This window comes from Stenella coeruleoalba (genome assembly GCF_951394435.1).
Source record: "Stenella coeruleoalba genome assembly, chromosome: 11".
Classification (NCBI taxonomy): Eukaryota; Metazoa; Chordata; class Mammalia; order Artiodactyla; family Delphinidae; genus Stenella; species Stenella coeruleoalba.
The window spans coordinates 101,091,510-101,110,803 of NC_137157.1; the positions used below are offsets into that span (position 1 = coordinate 101,091,510).

Consider the following 19,294-nt stretch of genomic DNA (forward strand, 5'->3'; position numbering starts at 1 on the left):
AGGGCTTTCTCTAGTTGCAGCGAGCGAGGACCACTCTTCATCGCGGTGCGCGGGCCTCTCACTGTCGCGGCCTCTCTTGTTGCGGAGCACAGGCTCCAGACGCGCAGGCTCAGTAGTTGTGGCTCACGGGCCTAGTTGCTCCGCGGCATGTGGGATCCTCCCAGACCAGGGCTCGAACCCGTGTCCCCTGCATTGGCAGGCAGATTCTCAACCACTGTGCCACCAGGGAAGCCCCGTCACCATTTATTTTATGAGGCTAATACAAAATTGATATCAAAACCAGACAAAGGCAGTAGAAAAAAGTTAAACTGTACAGGCCAGTCTCATTTATGAACATAAACGAAATTCTAGCTAATGGTAGACAGCGACATATAACATAACCAATTAGGTTTTATCACAGGAATGAAAGGCAGAGTTAAAGATGAAAAGAAAATTTATGAATCTCATTTACCAAATGAACAGTTTAAAGGAGAAAAACATTTATGATCAACTCAATAAATATACAGAAACAAATTGCAACATATATTCATGAATTTAAACAAAACTAAGCAAATCCAATTTTCTTTATCCTAGTAAACAGTAATAGGGCAACAGAGACAGGCTAGACGCCGACTGATCCCATTTCCTTTTCCTCACATTCCCTGTCCTCTTGGGAGTGGCACTGGAACCACGTGCGTGGTCAGTGGACATGAACAGAAGTGCTGACCACCAAGACCACGTCTCACCCAAGTCCCTCCACGTTCATCCACCCTCCCTCCCTCTTTGAAGATGACAGCATCACAAATGGAAGGAGGCTGAATGCCCGAGTCACCACCTGGAGGGAAAGGCCAAGAACAGCACACAGCCCACGGCGGCCTATGAAATGAGCGAGAAATACACATTTGGTTTGTTAAGCCGTACTTTCATGTATGTGTTTCTGAGGGCTGTTTTGTCCCATTGGTTTGTACCCCTCCCTCTGCCAAGAGAACACTGTCTTAATTACTGTAACTTTAGAAAAAAGTTTGAAATCTGATAGGACCAAGTCCAAGATGAAGACAGGGATGAACATCCCCGTGACAAGGCAGTTTTTCATTTATTTCAGGGGCTTAGTAGGTGCGCTACAGGCATTTGTTGAGTGAATAAATGAAGCCAAAAGAGGAAGTTAGAAACACCAAAGGAAACAGCAGACAAGAGGGGACACCCCTCCCCCCGCAGAGAGTGGTCCCAGGATGCTGCGGCTGTGCTGGTAGGGGTATGGCCCAGGGTGGGAGGAGGGAGAGGAGGTTTCTTTTGGGGGGGGCGGTGGGAGTTTCAAGCTAGACCCCTCTTCTCTGCCTCTCCAAAAAGAGAAAATGACAGAAGGTTTTTGGATCCAAGAGCTGGAGAAGGCTGGAAGCAAAAGCCTGACAGCTTCGCAGCAGTTCACACCCAGAGACACTCCTCCCACATCCAGCCCCCCAAGAAGCTGCCAGGAGCCCCAGGCAGAGAGCAGGCAGGCGTCCCCGGGCGACCCAGCCTCGCCACACCACGCGGCACGGGGGAAGTGACAGAGAGATTGGGGGGAAAGAACTATTATAGCCAAGATATTTTAAAACTCCGCCCTCAAGGCAGCATCCGGTTGCTACAGCAACCATAGCTCTGCTGGGAGCCCTGACTACCTGCTGGCTCGCCACCTGCCTCAGCCCAGAGGTGTCCTCAGGAGGCCAGAAGCTGCCGCCACCATGGGGGCACTGAGAAAGTGCCGGGGTTCGGGACTGGGGACCCAAGTGGGCAGCTGACGGTCCAGTCCTGCTCTAGGCTGATCACTTTACTATGAACACGCACTTACTTCCCGTTCAGAGCGACTCACAGCGTCTTGTCTGTAATCGCTTGGCCGCTTCAAAACACAAAAAGATAACATTTTCACCCAGTCGGACTGAGCAGTGAAGCGGTTGCTTGTGGGTTTTGGTTCCAGGGTCCAGACAAAGCCCCTGAGCAACGAGACCCGTCCGGAGCCAAGTGCCCAGGGCTGCCCTTGGCCCTGCACCTGCGTGATGCTGCTGCAGTCGCCTGCGCTCCTGCACCCTGTCTGGAGGGGCTCCTGCCACCTTCAGGAAACCAGGAGTAAGAAAGGGAGAGAAAGGGCCCCAGAGAGCGGCTGCCAGCCACGGGGCAGAGCCAGGGGCAGGCACACAGACGCTGTCGCCCCGTCCCTTCCACCCGGGCTCCGGCGAGACTCCTCGGCACGTGGCCACACCGGCTGACTTCCCAACTCCTCCCCAGTCACCCCTGTGAGCCTCCTGGGCCCAGGGCAAGCTCGCAGGGCTGTACCCACAACAGCAGCTGCTCCAGGACTCACGGGAAGGGCAGTGGGCTGGCTGAGGGTGGGCAGGGTCCCGGGAGGACACGGCCGAGTAGGAGGCCCAGCTGTCAGCCCAGCCCCTCCATTTCCTAACTGACCTCAGACGCGTGGTCACTACCAGGCGAACCCCACGAAGGCAGGTGTGGCTGCCAATGGCTGGTCGCTGCTGTGGCGCCCGGCATGGGGCCTGGCAGCAAGTGGGTCCTCAGTCAGTGTTTCTGAAAGGAAGGGATCGCTGGCCTGCCTCGTGCCCTCATTTATAAGCTGGGGTGGTGAGAACCGTGTCTCCGCGAGGGGCTCTGAGAGGCTCTGACAAACCTTGGACCAGTGATGCCTGTGTAAGGGGCTCTGGGAAAGGCCAGCACGTGCATCGCAGGCCTCCAGACCCAGTGGCTCAGTGGCCCAACAGACACGTCCTCTGGGCACTCAGACGGAGAGCGAGTGCAGAGCGCGGTCCCAGGGGCTGAACTGCTGCCCGCCTGCCCGCCGTCCCCTCTACTCGCCTTCCTCACGGACAAGCCCTGATTCTGTTGGCACGATGGTGTGCCCGGGCCCCGCCTCTGGGCCCCGCCTCTGGTCAGCCGGACAGGACTGGAGTCCCCAGCGAGGTGCGCCTTCCGGGAAAGCTCTTTAAGGGAGTCCAGCCCCACCTGCTCTGTCTTCGCCCTCTCCTCCTCTCCCCGTGGAGGCTGGGGCCATGCTGCAGGCGGGCGGGCCGCACACCAGCGCGGTGGGCGAGCGGGGGGCTTGAGGCGCCTGCTCCAATGTCCTGACGCTTCGAAAGCATTCAAGCCACTGCGGTCAGGCTTCTGAAACAGGCAGCTGAACAAAATCCCACATGACACAGTGAGGTGCCTAAAATAGCTCCTTTGTGGAGCCCACCTCGCCAACGCCAGTCCGCAGACAGGAAGGCGCTGGAGAGCGGAGGGGATCGCCCACGGCTGCATGGCTGTGAGCGGGGAGCTAGGGCCCCAGCCCACCCCCAAGGGACAGAAAGGCCAGAAGCCACATCTGCCTGTGACGTGGGACGCCCCACAGGGCCTGCAAGCGCCCGGCATGGGGGTGTGGAGACTCGAGAAGGAACCAGCGTGGACAGTCCTCAGCGCTCGTATTTTAGCAGAAGACGGGCAATAAGGAGTAAATACAGGTCATGGGTGATGAGGACCGTGGGGAACGTGACGCAGGCCAGCAGAGGGCGCTGTTTGTTTTTGTCTTGTTTTTTGTTTCGTGCTGCACCACACTGCACTGGGATCTTAGTTCCCCAACCAGGGATGGAACCCGTGCCCCCTGAAGCGGAAGCGCGGAGTCTTAACTGCTAGACCACCAGGGGAGTCCCAGAGCGCTGCTTTTTATAGGAAGTTGAGGGAGTCTCTCCGAGGGGACAATTCCCAGACCCTTAAGAAGGGACAGAGCTTCGCGATGTCAGAAGGAAGGGAACCGCGAGTGCAAGAGGCCCTGAGGCAGGAGGGCACGTGGGGGACCCACGAAACGTGGAGGGGAAAGTGGTGGAACAGGATGGAGGGGAGGCACCCATGCTGTGGTGAGAAGTCACAGGGGGCCTGACCCTCTGAGAGACCAGACCTCCCATCTGACTGGGCCTGTGGGGTAGACCAGTGGGGAGGCTGCCGGGGGCGTTGGGGGCTGGAGGGGCCCTGGCCCGGGTGTTCTGCAGGTGAGGCCGGGCTGCACACGGGGAGGAGCTGCTGTTGTCTGGGGGCGCTGGGGGCGCAGGTGGGCTGGCCCAGCCCTGGCGCTCAAGGGCAGGGCACCGCTCGCCTCTCCCTGGAGCCCAGTTGCTGCCCAGGGACAAGGGTTTGGAGAGGGGAGGGAGCAGCTGGCCGGTGCTGCTGGGGTCAGACGGGGCTGTGCTGAAGGGTCTCACCGGGCCACCACAACAGGGAGAAGTACGAGACACACGGGTTCAGAGCCGCCAGAGGAAAAGCTCCTTTCTTTCCACGTCAAGGAAGCGGCTAAGTCAATGGCAGGCCTCGGGGCTCGCGGCCCAGACTGCGGTGTGCTGGGGTCAGCGCTCACGGGACTGAAATGCCACCAGCGCCTGGGCCTCAAGGTCACCCACCCCGCCAGCCCACGAGCCTTCCTCCACAGGACTTTTTAGTACATTCCAGACAGAGCTTCACAAGAGACAGCAAAATGAATATTTATTACAATTATTTTAACTTAAAAAAATAAGTCCAAAGTCTCTGGGCAATAAGCTAAACTCCCATAAAAAGTAGTGTCTACGAGTGAGTTACAGCCTGTGCTGGCAGCAGGCAGAGGCGGCACCGCCTCCTCTTCTGCAGAAGACCCCCCAGAGTGAGGACAAGCCTGGGGTCAGGCTGCCAGCACAGGCAGACAGGAACCAGCCTAGAAAAATCTGAGGCGGATACCCAAATGCTACCCCGGGAACAATCGTGCGGCCCCGCCCAGGAGGAGCGAGAGTGTCACCATGCTGGCCGGGAGGCGGGGAGGCGGTGGGCAGGGGGCAGCCAGCGGGCCCACCTCCCTCCCTGCTACAGAGCCCAGCCCTCCTTGCCGAGGACCAGCCGCACGGCCTCGTGCACGTCGCTCACCACGTGGGCCGCCTGCAGGAGCCCCGGGTTGAAGCCAAGGTCCCGGTGCCCGTGGAACGGAGGCCCCTCGCCCCCCAGGGCGGGAGAGGCGGGCCCCCAGGCCCGGGGGCTGTACACGCCGGTGCACACCAGGATGGAGGCGCAGCTCCGGGCCGCCCCCTCCCGCCTTGTCTGCAGGTGCTGGTGGAACAGGTTGGCCCCATAGATGTCGGACATGGGGTTGTCACTGGGGAGAGAAGGCACAGTTCAGTGCGCTGGTGGAGGTGCAGGGACGGCAGGGGGTTGGGGAGAGGGGTGGCCCACAGGTGACCACTGGGGGAGGGGGGCGCGTCTTGGGGATGGAGGGGCGGGGACACAGGGGCCCGCGGGTGACCACTGCGGGGGGGGGGGGGGGGGCGCGTCGCAGGGGTTGGAGGAGGGGTGCGGGGCTCACCCCACGGCGTAGAGACTCCGGATCGGGGCCGCCCAGCCCCGCCGCGCCGCCTGCCTGGCGAGCAGGCCCTCCGCGTACTGGTAGGTGAGGAGGCTGGGCTTGCCCATTAGGCCCGCGTAGCAGAGCTCTCTGCCCGTCACCTTCCGGTAAACGGCCTCCAGGCACAGCAGGAAGGTGCCGTGGCCGAACCTGCCAGAGGAAAAGCGGCGCTCGGTCCCCTCCCCGGGCCCCAAGGCTCAGGCATGCCCTGTGTGCCACCCTCTCGCGGTGGCACAGAGCACGGTGACAGGGCAAAGCGGATCACTTCCGGTGAGAGGCCGCCACGCTTAGGATGTGCATCAATGGCCTGCGACTCTGACAACGTCTACTGAGCGCTGTCCCAGCGCTGGACATGGCAGGCACATCACGTTCAACCCTCAGAAAAACCCGATGAGGTGGCGTTCATTCTCCTCATTGCACAGGTGAGAAAACTGAGGCCCAGAGATGGAGTAGCCTGCCCAAGGTGTGGAGCTGGAACCAGAGACCCAGCTTCAATTCTGCCTTAGACTTGGGCAGAATACTGGCTGGCATCCCACCTCACTCCTCAGTGCCAATTTCACTGAGCACACTGCCACCGAGTGTCAGAAAGCACCCTCCCTGCCCCCACTGCAGCTAAGTGTATGGCCAGTGACTAAGCTACAGCCTAAGAGTCAATGAAATCACAAGTGCTGGACTACCCTCCTGGAAAGGAGCCTGGAAACTGGGGAGGGAGTGCTCTTCTCTACCCTCCCCATACTCCCTCCTGCTGACTGGAATGCTGACACGATGGCTGGAGATCAGGCAGCCCTTTGGATTACATAGTAAAGGGCTAAGGTGCCTGTGTCCCTGATGGGTGGACTTTTTCACAATAGCAAACTTCCATCTCGTTTAAGATTCTTTTCTTTTGGGTTTTCATCCCTTGCTGCTAAATCAAATCCTATTGGATACGGTTCAGTATCTTGAAGTTACATTTCAGTGTCACTTATGCATATACTGAATTCTACTTTCAATTTTGAAATTATTGAATGAAAAAGTGATCTCAAATCTGCTACATAACCAACCCCCTTCATCTAGTGTCAGCAAACCCGAACTCTAGGAAGAATGTTCCAGAAAAAAGACCTGACCTCGAGCTGCAGAAATGCACTTGAGAGAGAACACGGTGATCCCCACCTCCTTGGGCTCAGTGCTGGGCCCTCAGGCCCTCAGTGGCGGATCCACCACACAGCTCGCTGGGAGGCAGGGCAGGGGGAGAAACTCCAGGCTTTGGCCTCGCAGGCAAGAGCAGCCACATGGCACCGGCAGCTGCCCCTCCAGGAAGGCAACCTGAGGGCCAGCAAAACGGCAGCCTGTGCTGTGCTCAGTGCCGGGCGGACGGGGTGGGGGCCGGCCTGGAGCCTGAGGGCCTCTGAGGAAGTGACTGCTCCAGGGGCCTCGGAATCACGCCTACTCTCCCCTCCCCAATGTCTTATGGGCAGAAGGAAACAAAGAAGTGAAAGAGCCAGCACCACAGGGTGAAGGCAGCGAGGGAAGGGCAGCTAGATAACAGGAACTGAGCATCACTTGGGTTCCTCTAGCCAGAGGAAGCACGTCCTGTTAGACTCTGTCGGGGCCGGGGGTTAAGACCATCTCGATCCACCTTCCGTGCTCACTGAGTGGTAGTTTTCGTTTATCAATCAGTATGTGAAGTGACCCTGGAGACCGCTCCCAGAGGCCAGGTTACCATGGCAACTCCAGGGCCTAGAGGAGGGGTCTGAGCCCAGAGCACTGGGGCGGCTCGAGGCGCCGTCAGCAGGACTGCCCAGGAGGCAGCTGGAGGTGGCCCCCAGGGCCAAGGCAGGGACCCCGAGTCCTCACCTGGGCATCTTGGCTTCGGCCATCCAGAGGAGGTCCGTGTTGCTGGCCAGGACAGGGAGGTGGGGATAGGGGGCCATCGCCAGACCGGTGCCGGGGTTCCCATCGCTGAGGAGGATGTCCATGATCAGCTGCAGGCTCGTCTCCCAGCGCACGGGCTCCCCAAGGAGAAGCACCCCTGCAGAGTGGGGGTGGGGTGAGCCGGGCGTGGAAGGGCCTCAGGAGGCCTGGGGTGCACGGCCCTGCTGGGGGTGTGGGTCCCAGGAGGTGGACGAAGCCGAGCCCAGGAGGAGCTCCCGAGGGCTCCTCAGTGTGTCCACCAGGACGTCCTGAGGGTTAGAGGCAGAGAAGCAGCAGCCCCTGCTGACCGACGCCCTGCACAGCACCCCACCTGCCCGGCCACGTCCCCCAAGCCCCAGGGGTCACTCGGCCACGTGGCGGGGAGACGGGGTCACAGGTCTGACGCTGTCCACGTCCCTCTGGGACTGTGGGCCAGTTCTCACCATGTCTAAGCTTCCTCAGCTACATGAGGACAACACCCACGCTGGGAGGAGGATACAATGAGACCTGACAGAGCACGGAAGCCATGCTGCACACGCGTCAGCAAGGCCAGCTGCAAGACTGGGGAGCTGGGCCAGACCGTGGCCCCAGTGCGCAGGCCACCCCCGGGACATGTTTCACCTGTCACAAGGACTGACACTACTGGGGAGGCCCGGGAGAAGACTGGGATGCAAGAGGCTCAGGACATTCTGCAGAGTCAAAACCTTCCCCACGTCTATTAATAGCTGACACTCACACAGGAGAACAACTTGCTTGTAATTAACTGAGCCGAAACCCTAATTCTATTCCACACAAAGTATTTTTTGCTAGACTTTTCATAAGCACTGATTTTTCCAAAAATACAACTATCATGTTAGTCAAGAGAAGACGTACTTTATTTTTTCACAACTTTGCCAAGAGCTATTCCCCATTTTGGAAAACCGCATCACCAGTGACAACACTGCTCCTAATTTCTGAGTCACCAATGAAACACACCTGTAAACACACTGCATTGGTAGCTGTAACGTTCATGGGGATTCTACTTTTGGTATAATCATTTCACTACTTAATTATGCCTTCCTGGATAATTACTACATATTGAAATGCAGATGACCTTACTAAAAAACGTTTCCTTTTATTTCTCCCTATTACAATTAGGGCTTTACCATGAATTAATTAATTTTTAATATTTGCGTATAGGAAAGCATTCATTTAGGGTAGTAAAGGGGACATTACAATATTTTTGTTACCCAGGGAGAACTGGACTTAATAGGGCTGAGAAACACCGCACCAGGCTTCCTTAGGTAGCTTTTTTCCACACTTAGGTTTTCCTGGAACAACAGGGCAAGTGACGCGGGGAAGGAAAGCTTAGCAGCTAATGTCTCAGAGGCAGTGACCGGCAGACCCGAGACCAGAGCCCAGGAGACCCAGCGCCCAACGTCCCAGCCACACCACCCGGCTGCAGAGCCTGCGGGGACAGCCCGCCCACATCACGCAGGGACCTCATTACCTTCGATCGCAGGGAAGTCGTTCCTTGGGAGGGGCTGCGAGAGACAAAGAGCAAGCCCGTCAATGCCACGGTCACCTTCCACACCCGGTTTCCAAGGGGTGGGAGGAGAGACACGTGCCTGACAGACGGAAGACCCTTCGGTCTAGCTCAGGCCGAGGAGAAAGGGACAGGACCGAGGGCAGAGGTCCTCGGGGACAGGAGGAGAGCGCGCTCCGGCCGGCCACACCCCAGGCCAGCGGGCACCAAGCGTGTAGGTCAGCCAGGGGACGGCTGCTCAGCTGTCCTCCTCCAGCAAGGACAGGAGGTGAGAGTCTGGAATCAGGTGGCAGAGGACGAGGTGAGCCCAGGAAGGGACGGGAGCTTGACATCACTCAGGAGGCAGGGCCATCACTGGACCACGGCCTGGGGGCCCATTCCTTCTAGGAACAGCTCCCCTGCCCTCGGCTCTGCCAGTAACCAGCGGAGACCTGGGGCGAGCCGCGGCAGGGGGCTCCTGGGCAGGGGGCGGGGCTGTCTCTGCGCTGCTCTGAGAGCCATGCCAACTCTGGCACCTGGTTCTGCACATAACGTGCGCAGCTCAAAGGTGGGGGAGCCCTCGGAAAGCTCAGTGGGGGGGGGAACTAGAGTTACACAGACAAACAAAAGCAGGCCTGTCTGTTTATAACTGCAGTTCATCAAACTTTGACATGCACTGACTTCGAACAGGCGGTGACAGACACTCTGTGATAGACACAGAGTTCACGCAGGGAAGAAGGGGGCGAAGGGGCATCAGGAGACGGGCGGTCACCCTAGAGGGTCAACGAGAGGCCCCGTGATGGCTGGTCGGAAAAGATAAGGTTCAAATGTGAGCCAAACCCAAAGGACCCCGAGCAGACGCTCAAGCCGCCAGTGCTTTCACAGGAAGCCACTTGCCACCAGGCCAGCCATCTGTAAGGAGCTCCAGGACAGCAGAGCAGCGATTAACTTAACACCAGCGGTTCTCCAAGCAACTAGGAAAGCTGGTAAATCACAAAACTACCACCTGGAGGGGACACGAGGGCTCTGGAGAGAGGGGACAGCCCTGCTCACCACCCCCGACAACGTGTGTCCGGGAACAAAGGCCTCGGCCAGATGTGCCCTGCCCTCCGAGAAGGCAGCTCGGAGAGGGAAGGGCTGCAGGGTCAGCAGGGAGGCCCGAGCGTGTCCCATTACCGTGGTCTTGGGCCGCCGCTGCAGATCCACCATGTCCAGCACAGGGAAGGCCGCCCGCAGCTCGTCCACTGTGACCACGTGCTTGAAGCCCAGTCTGGAAGGAGGTCAGGAAGCAAAGCTGCCCAGTGCCGGGGAGACGCCTTTAAAGTGAGGGACCCACCGCAGCCCACACCAACCCCACCCGCCCGGACCCCAGACAGAGCCCTGTGAGGCCAGCGCCGACCAGGAGCGCTGCAGGCAGGCATGGGCGCAGGCGGTGGGGACACCCGGGGGCTTGGCCGACTCTGGGCACCGCCCATGCAAAGGCTCACAGGAAGCCCCATCCTCAAGCTCACGCTGGCCCAGGGCCACGAGAACCAGGGCTCTGAGGACAGTTCAGAGGAGACTCCTTGGCGGGGAGGAAGCCGAGCAGGGTCTGGAGAAGCCAGACCGGAGCTAAATCTGGACGATGGACCCAATTCAGCCAGAAGGGAGGCCGTGGGGAGCACGCCCGCTGCAGCCTTACCCTCCAACACCTGCCGCCGTGTTCCTGTCCTCAGACCCCACTGGCAGTCTTAACTGGACGCAGGTTCAGATCACCTCAAAACACATCTCCCCAGAATGATGCTTCCGTCAGCAATACGACCGCACAGACCCGTGCTCCTCAGCGTTCACGTCTGAGGCTCCCGAGCCCAGCGCTGTCCTTCTGGTCCCCCTCCCGACCCGACCCCATCCCGGCCTCCTGCTCCGGGCATCCTCCCAGCCTCCTCTCGGCAGGCTCCCCAGCTACGCCCCCTCCTGCGGCACAGCCAGCCCCCATGAAGCCACAGGGGACCCCCGCCCCAGGGTGGACCCCCCCGCATCTGTGACACTCGGACCCACTCTGCTCTTCCCAGCCTCTAGCCACACGCCGTCCTAAGCACGCCTGCACGGCTCCTGGTGTGTCACTCCGCCACCTCAAGCGGGAGCCCTGGTGAAGCACTAGCCGTGTGCTGCTCCGGCCCTGAGCACGCGGCCACGCACAGGCGGTGCTCAGCCCCCTTGGTTTGCGGAAGCAGCAGAGGAACGAGCCGCTTCAGAGCAGGGACACGTTCTCACTGAGCACACGCCCGGGGCTGAGCTCCCTGCAGACACGCTCAGGGAGCCATGGGTCCCAAACCGAACCACAGAACCGCCTGGGTTCTCAGACCCCGTGAGTCAGGCTCTGCAGGGAACGGGCAGGAATCTGCTCTGTGAGCTGCCCAGCAGGCCCCGAGGCGGTGGGCTGGCTTCCAGGAACCCCCGGGGAACCAGGGCTGGCCACCCTGGGAGGTGCCCTCCCTCCCTCCCTCCCACGGGCGCCCAGAGCTTCTGACCCCGGTCCTTTCAGCTGGGCAAGGACAGCAGAGCAGGAAGCAGCAAAAGGATACGCTCGGGCGTTTTCCACCAGGGGCCCCTGCCCAGACACCAGCATCCGCTTGTCGTGATGCTGCGAGAAGAGCTTCATGGGGCTGTGGGACAGTATCACCTGGTCGGGCTCCACCTGCAGGGCCGCCGAGAGATGGAGAGCAGAGGACACGCATGTGAGGGCAGCAGCAGGGAGCTGGCTCCCTGGCCCAGGAAGGAGAAACCTGCCCAGAAGGGGGGCCCAACCCTTCCAGAACTACCCCAACAGGTATGAGGGGACCCGGACACCAGAGCCCACAGGAGATGTGGCCACCATGGGCCCCACCGGCCCAGCTCCCAACACCCCGATTTCTCAGCCCGACGGGAACCACAGGGTTCATGCATGAGCTCAGACCCGCCTCCACCTCTGACTATTTTCAGCTCTACGTGAAGACCTGGCTTCTCAGCATTTATGCTCATGGCAACTGCGCAGCCCCACTGTCCAGACACCAGGGTAGGAACCGGTCTCCTCCCCAGCAGTGTCTCCCAGCCGATCGGCATGGGATCTACTCTCTCGGTTCCAAAGGGCTCCTTCCAAGAACCAAAGCCACTGCCAACGAAGAACGTGTCCATGTGGGGACGGTGGGAGCCGCAGGGGGTGACGAGGGACAGAGCTCGTTGAGCTGTCATCTTACTTATGAGGAACAAGGGCTGTACTGCAGAGTCCCACCTGGTGCACAGGGATTTAGAAACACACGTCCCTGAGGCCAGGAGGAAAGATGGAAACGGCCAAGTCCACAGGTGGGATTTCTGTGCTCAACGTGTACATTTTCATAAAAAATGACCCTGATGATGAGGCGCTACCCTCTGAGTTCGGCCTTGAACTTCAGGTTATTTTTCCAGCAGGAAGATGCGTACCGGGCTCACCCATATTGTCCCCCCACAGGGCAGGCGACACAGGGCTGGAGAGGGGGCTCCATGGGAACCAGGTCCTCAGCCTCCTGCCTCCAGCCGCTCCTTACCTGGAAGCCCAGCAGGGCTGACAGCTCCTGGGCTTTGCTGCACTGTAAGATGTTCCCCGCGTTCGTGACAAAGACCACGGGCACCCGCAGCTGCCCCTGGGGGTCCACGAGCCTGCGGAAGGCCTCCCTCGCAGCGGGGATGACCTGGTGGCCCCGAACCAGCACCCCATCGATGTCCAACAGGAACCCGAAGGTGGGAGGGCTCTGCACGGAGGGGAGACGAGAACGGCCCCTGAGTCGAGGCAGAGGGGACGGGGGAGCCTCATCCCCACCCCCGGGCCGGCCCGGGCCTCGAACGCAAGGTGAGGACTCGGGGTTGCCGACAGGGCAAATCCATCTGCAACAAAGAATTAAGCCTTTTCAGGTATTTTTAAGCATATAACTATTTTGTTCAAGTTATTTTTGCATAATTAATAAAAAGGAATGTTTTTAATTGGCAAATAGAGAAATTCAGAAACAAGCCGAGCACTTTAAAGCAACCGACCAGTATTTCCTTTCATCTCCTTTCTCTATTCTTACGTTTGTCACGCGGCTATGACTGCACCTTATACGTACAATTTTGCATCTTGGTTTTTTTTTGCTTGACATGAAGCATTTTTATCTGTTACAACAGTCTTCATAACCATCTTTTAGAATTTTGTTTTATCGTAACAACACACACAGAGTTTTTTTAAAAAAACACTCAATTGCTACAGACGATACAGAAAAAGAAATTTTAAGTTTCTTGCTTCCACTTCTGCCCAGTACCATCCCTTCTTGTGTATTTTCCAGAAACTTTTCATGGATGGTTCTACTTTCTTACCTTTTAGCTAACACACAAATGGTACTGTGTTGTGCTTTCTTTTCCGTCTTGCTTTTTCTCGTTGGTATCCCTTGGTTATCTTTCCATATTGATACACGCAGACCTACCACCTACACACGTTTCTGGCTACATAATACCCTGAGTGAATACTCCGCTAACATTAGGTTTCCCCTGTTTCAGACATTTAGGTTTTTCCACATTTCTGCGACTACAAATTATGCTATAAGGAACTCTTCATGCTTACTGATTTTTCCATATTATGGACTTTTCCTTAAGCTAGATTCTTTTTTTTTTAATTTATTTATTTTTGGCTGCGTTGGGTCTTTGTTGCTGCACGTGGGCTCTCTCTAGTTGTGGCGAGCGGGGGCTACTCTTCGTTGTGGTGTGCGGACTTCTCATTGCAGTGGCTTCTCTTGTTGCGGAGCACGGGCTCTAGGCACGTGGGCTCAGTAGTTGTGGTTCGCGGGCTCTAGAGCGCAGGCTCAGTAGTTGTGGCGCACGGGCTTAGCTGCTCCGCGGCATGTGGGACCTTCCAAGACCAGGGCTCGAACCCGTGTCCCCTGCACTGGCAGGTGGCTTGTTAACCACTGCGCCACCAGGGAAGCCCTTTTAAACTAGATTCTTAAAAGCAAGAGTAATAAGCCAAAAAAGTGCAAACATTACAATGACATAACACCTACTGACAAGTTGTTTTCCAAAACAGTATCAACTCACATGGACCCTGGTACCCTTGCCAAGGATGATTTTCACAGTATCAAAGAGTTTAAGTATCAAACATCTTGTTAATTTCAAAGTTTAAAGAAGTGATTATCTCCTCTCAATCTGCATTTCTTGGATTTACAAAGTTGAACGCTATCCTTTTTAAAAATTCATCCCATTTCTTATTTTATGAACCGTTAACATACACGATGTTTTTCAGTTGTCAGAAAAATCCAACCTAACCTGTTTGTCATTTTCCTTTTGTTGGCGCCAGCTAAGTCAAGCCACTTTCATCGCACACACATTGTACTTATGTTCAAAATACCCTTATTTTCCTAAAGGTACACACAGAAGAATTTAGGGTTCAAAGGACAAGAAATCAGGGATTTGTTTTAAAATCTTAGAGCCACACACAAAAAAAGTGTGGGGGGGAGATAAGCAAAGCAAGTGCGGCAAAATGTTAATAACTGCTGAATCTGGAAGATGGGTTTTAGAGTTCATAATATTGTTCTTAGATTTTTGACAATTACATAGTTAAAAAAATAAAACAGCTTGTTTGTGCTGATGGCTGCCAAAGTTAACCGTACAGTTTTACTGGTCTTAGTGACCATATCCTAAATAGTCACAAGATTTGCTCCCTTAGACATAAGAACACACAGACCCTGCTACTTAGAACAAGGAAGTCTCAGGACAATTTAGCAATACCCCCAACGCTCCCTCATCTGTTGGACAATTTAGCAATACCCCCGACGCTCCCTCATCTGTTGGACAATTTAGCAATATCCCCGACGCTCCTTCATCTGTTGGACAATTTAGCAATATCCCCGACGCTCCCACCTCTGTTGGACAATTTAGCAATATCCCTGATGCTCCCTCATCTGTTGGACAATTTAGCAATATCCCCGACGCTCCCACCTCTGTTGGACAATTTAGCAATATCCCTGATGCTCCCTCATCTGTTGGACAATTTAGCAATATCCCTGATGCTCCCTCATCTGTTGGACAATTTAGCAATATCCCTGATGCTCCCTCATCTGTTGGACAATTTAGCAATATCCCTGATGCTCCCTCATCTGTTGGACAATTTAGCAATATCCCTGATGCTCCCTCATCTGTTGGACAATTTAGCAATATCCCCGACGCTCCCTCATCTGTTCTGTGCAGTGTGTAACCACGACCCCCAACCCCTCAGGTGAGTGCACACAGAGAACCAGGCACCCAGCCACCTAGAAATGAAAGGCCCCCAGTAATTGTTAACAAACATGCCACATTCGTGTGAGATGTTAGCAAGAGGGGAAACAGGGGGAGGGGTGGTATGTGGGGCTTCTCTACACTTTCTGCTGAGCTTTCCTGAAAACCTAAAACTGCTTTAAAAGAATAACATCTATTAAATATTTTTTTGAGTGAAGGCACCTCGAGAAAAGGACATAGGGTTAGGTTTTTTTCTTTTCATTCTTTTTTTTTCTTTTCATTCTCTTCTGTATCTGTATTTTGATTTTTCTTCTTTCTCACTTCATGTTTTTTTAAACTAGTCCTGGGATTTATGCAGATCTTCTAATTAAAGTTCATATTTGTGGCAGTGATAAAATGTGTGGATTTTTACTAAATATAAAATAAACAAAAAGGACCTACTGTATAGCACAGGGAACTATACTCAATGTCTTGTAATAACCTATAATGGAAAAGAATCTGAAAAAGAATATATATGTATAACTGAATCACTGTGCTGTATACCTGAAACTAACACAACACTGTAAATCAACTATACATGAATTTTTAAAAGTGCAGCCTTAGGAATTCCCTGGTGGTCCAGTGAATTAGAACTCCGTGCTTTCACTGCCGAGGGCCTGGGTTCAATCGCGGATTGGGGAACTAAGATCCCACAAGACGCATGGCGTGGCCAAAAAAAAATTTAAATTTTAAAAAAAGAAGTGTTGGGCTTCCCTGGTGGCGCAGTGGTTGAGAGTCCACCTGCCGATGCAGGGGACATGGGTTCGTGCCCCAGTCCGGGGGGAATCCCACATGCCGCAGAGCGGCTAAGCCCATGAGCCATGGCCGCTGGGCCTGCGCGTCCGGAGCCTGTGCTCCACAGCGGGAGAGGCCACAACAGTGAGGGGCCCGTGTACCGCAAAAAAAAAAAAAAAAAAAAAAAAAAAGAAGTGTGGGGGCTTCCCTGGTGGTGCAGTGGTTGAGAGTCCGCCTGCCGATGCAGGAGACACGGGTTCGTGCCCCGGTCCGGGAAGATCCCATATGCCGCGGAGCGGCTGGGCCCGTGAGCCATGGCCACTGAGCCTGTGCGTCCGGAGCCTGTGCTCCGCAACGGGAGAGGCCACAATGGTGAGAGGCCCGCGTACCGCAAAAAACAAAAAAAAAGAAAACAAAAAAGAAGTGTGGTCTTCGGATTAGTTTTAAATGAAGGGACCACTAAGATGTTCCTTGTGTTTTTGCTTCTTATCTGGAACTGGCTGGTGTGCTTCCAACAACAGCATCACAATTACCGTCCAGCACACTGTCCACTCCAACCAGCTCCATGTTTGTAAGAATTTACTACATGCGGTGACTGTGCAAAGCACTGCACCCACATCACACAAAGTACCCCAAGTACCTCTAGCAAAAACACTGCAAGGTAAGGACCAACCCTGGTACACACACGGGGAAAGCCAGGCTTAGAAAGCTAAGTACTGTGGACCCTAGAACAACACAGGTTTAATCTGTGCAGATCCACTCACAGGCGGATATTTTCCAATAAAGATACAGTCGGCCCTCGGTAACCCCGGGCTCCTCACGTGTGGTTTCAACCAACTGCTGATCGCAAACCTCACACACCATGGCGGTTGGTGGATCCGCGGGTGCCGGTTCCGCGGATGCCGAGTCTGCGGAAGCAGGGTCGGCTGTGGGACTCGAGCACCCGCGGGTTTAGGGGTCCCCTGCGGACACTGAGGGGCAGCGGCACTTTGCCTTAAGTCAAACAGGCAGTAAGCGGCCCGGGCAGCACTGATCCCTTAGCCGGTGCCGCATCCTTTCTTCCCTCCTCCTACTCTCTCCACCGGGAAAGTCCGGAAAGTCAGGACCCGCGGGGCGGGGGCCGCAGAGTCCTCCTGGATCACATCCCGGCGGGCGAGTCACGGGGTCCCGCGTCCCCGCCCCCCGGTCGCCCCCGCGAGCGACGGGGTCACGCCTCGCCCCCGGGCTCTGTGGACGGAGCCCCGGGGAGCCAGGGACCCGCGCGGCGGGGCCCCAGGGGACGTGATGTCACCACACGCGGGCAGAGCGGGGGGAGTGACGTCCGGAGGCCGGACACCCTGCTCCGAGCCCGGCCCGCGAGGCCTCACGGCCTCCCGCCGCCGCCGCCCCGCACTCTCCGCCCTCACCTGCGAGCCGCTCGCGAAACGGCGGCCCCCGAACCCCGTGGCCGAGCGCGCCGCCCGCCGCCACAGTCCGGGTGCCCACCGCGCCGCCGCCTCGCCGAGGGCAGCCATGGGCCGCCTCCTGCGCGCACCGCGCACGCCTGACCGCCGCTCAGCCAATCACGGACCGGTGGCGCCCGGGGCACCTCGGGAGCTGTAGTCCCGCCTCCGTGTCTGGGGTGGGGTGGGGCGTGGGGCATCTCGGGAGCAAAACAAACTCCGTTTTGTTCCGCCTCCGTCTTTGGGTTTTATCCGATAACTGAAAGTTTGTACTTCTTTTTTTTTTTTAATTTATTTATTATTTATTTATTTATTTTTGGCTACATTGGTTCTTCGTTGCTGCACGTGGGCTTTCTATAGTTGCTGTGAGCGGGGAATACTCTTCGTTGCGGTGCGCGGGCTTCTCATTGCCGTGGCGTCTCTTGGTGCGGAGCACGGGCTCTAGGCACGTGGGCTTCAGTAGTTGCGGCACGCAGGCTCAGTAGTTGTGGCCTACGGGCTCTAGAGCGCAGGCTCAGTAGTTGTGGCGCACGGGCTTAATTGCTCCGTGGCATGTGGGATCTTCCTGGACCAGGGACCGAACCCGTGTGCCCTGCGTTGGCAGGTGGATTCTCAATCACTGAGCCACCAGGGAAGCCCAGTTTGTACTTTTTGACCCCTTCACGCACTTCGCCAACCTCACCCCCCACCTCTGGCAACCACCAATTTTGTTCTCTGGATCTATGAGCTTGGCTAGTTTGTTTCTTAGATTCCAAATGCAAGTGAACTTATACAGTATTTGTTTTTCTCTGGCTTATTTCTCTAAGTGTAATATGCTCAAGGTCCATCCTCATTGCTGCAAAGGGCAGCATTTCCTTTTTGTGGCTGAATAATATTGTTTTTTATATATATAATATATTTATAATGATATATAATATTTTATAATTTTAAACTTATAATTTTTATAATATTATCTTGTGACTGAATACTATATATTATATATTATATGTATATATATCACATCTTCTTTGTCCATTCAACCACTGAGGGGCACTTAGGTGGCTTCTATATCTTGGCTATTGTGAATAATGCAGCAATGAACATAGAGGTGCATATATCTTTTCAAGTTAGCGTTTTCGTTTTCTTTGGGTAAATACCCAAAAGTAGAATTGCTGAATCATATGGTAGTTCTATTTTTAACTTTTTGAGGAGCCGCCATACTGGTTTCCACAGTGGCTGCACCAGTTTACATCCCAACCAACAGTGCATGAAGGTTCCCTTTTCTCCACATCCTCACCAACACTTGTCACCTCTTGTCACCTCTTGTCTTTGATGATGGCCATTATAACAGGGGTGAGGTGTTATCTCGTGGTTTAGATGTGCATTTCCCTGATGATTACTGATGTTGAGCATTTTTTCATTTGTGTTTGGCCATCTGTGTGTCTTCTTTGGAAAAATGTCTGCTCAGATCTCCTGCCCATTTCTAAACTGGATTGTTTGCTTTTTTGCTATTGAGTAGAATGACTTCTTTATATATTTTGGATACTAGCCCCTTATAAGGCATATGAATTACAGATATCTTCTCCCATTCCATAGGTTGCCTTCTCACTTCGTTAATGGTTTCCTTTGCTGTGCAGAAGCTTTTTAGTTTGATGTAGTCCCACTTGTTTGTTTTTGCTTTTGTTGCCTTTGCTTTTGGTATCGATTCAAAAAAATCATCACCCAGACCTATGTCAAGGACATTACGGCCTATGTTTTCTAGTTTTATGGTTTCAAGTCTTACATTCACGTCTTTATGTCGAGTTAATTTTTGTGTATGGTGTAAGACTGTAGTCCAGTTTCCATCTCTTGCATGTGACTGTCCAATTTTCCCAACACCATTTATTGAAGACCCTGTCCTTCCCTGTTTGTATGTTCTTCGATCCTTTGTCAAAAATAAAATGACCATATGTATGTGGGTTTATTTCTGGGCTGTCTATTCTGTTTCATTTATCTATGTGTTTTTATATCAATACTATACTGTTTTGATTACTACAGCTCTGTAATACAGTTTGAAATCAGGGAGCATGATGCTTCCAGCTTGTTATTCTTTCTCAAGGTTGCTTTGGC

The 19,294-nt window shown here is 55.0% G+C and overlaps 1 protein-coding gene across 1 annotated transcript; it reads right to left on the reverse strand.

Annotated features, from left to right (window-relative positions):
* Positions 1-4,363: 4,363 nt before the first annotated feature.
* HDHD5 (haloacid dehalogenase like hydrolase domain containing 5) lies at positions 4,364-17,911 on the reverse strand. Its single transcript, XM_079938183.1, has 8 exons — positions 17,171-17,911; positions 12,299-12,502; positions 11,321-11,433; positions 9,933-10,026; positions 8,742-8,775; positions 7,196-7,370; positions 5,324-5,512; positions 4,364-5,116 (listed from the first exon to the last, which is right to left on the reverse strand). Exons 1-8 carry the CDS (start codon positions 17,276-17,278, stop codon positions 4,831-4,833), a joined length of 1,203 nt encoding a protein of 400 aa, XP_079794309.1. The 5' UTR covers positions 17,279-17,911; the 3' UTR covers positions 4,364-4,830.
* Between the last annotated feature and the right edge of the window lie 1,383 nt (positions 17,912-19,294).

Coding starts and splice junctions, on each gene's coding strand:
- HDHD5 (XM_079938183.1), bottom strand. CDS start 17,278: ATGGCTGCCCTCGGCGAGGCGGCGGCGCGGTGGGCACCCGGACTGTGG. Junction 11,434..12,298: donor CAGCCCTGCTGGGCTTCCAG/GTAAGGAGCGGC, acceptor GCGGCCCTGCAG/GTGGAGCCCGACCAGGTGAT. Junction 8,776..9,932: donor AGCGGCGGCCCAAGACCACG/GTAATGGGACAC, acceptor TGTCTCTCGCAG/CCCCTCCCAAGGAACGACTT.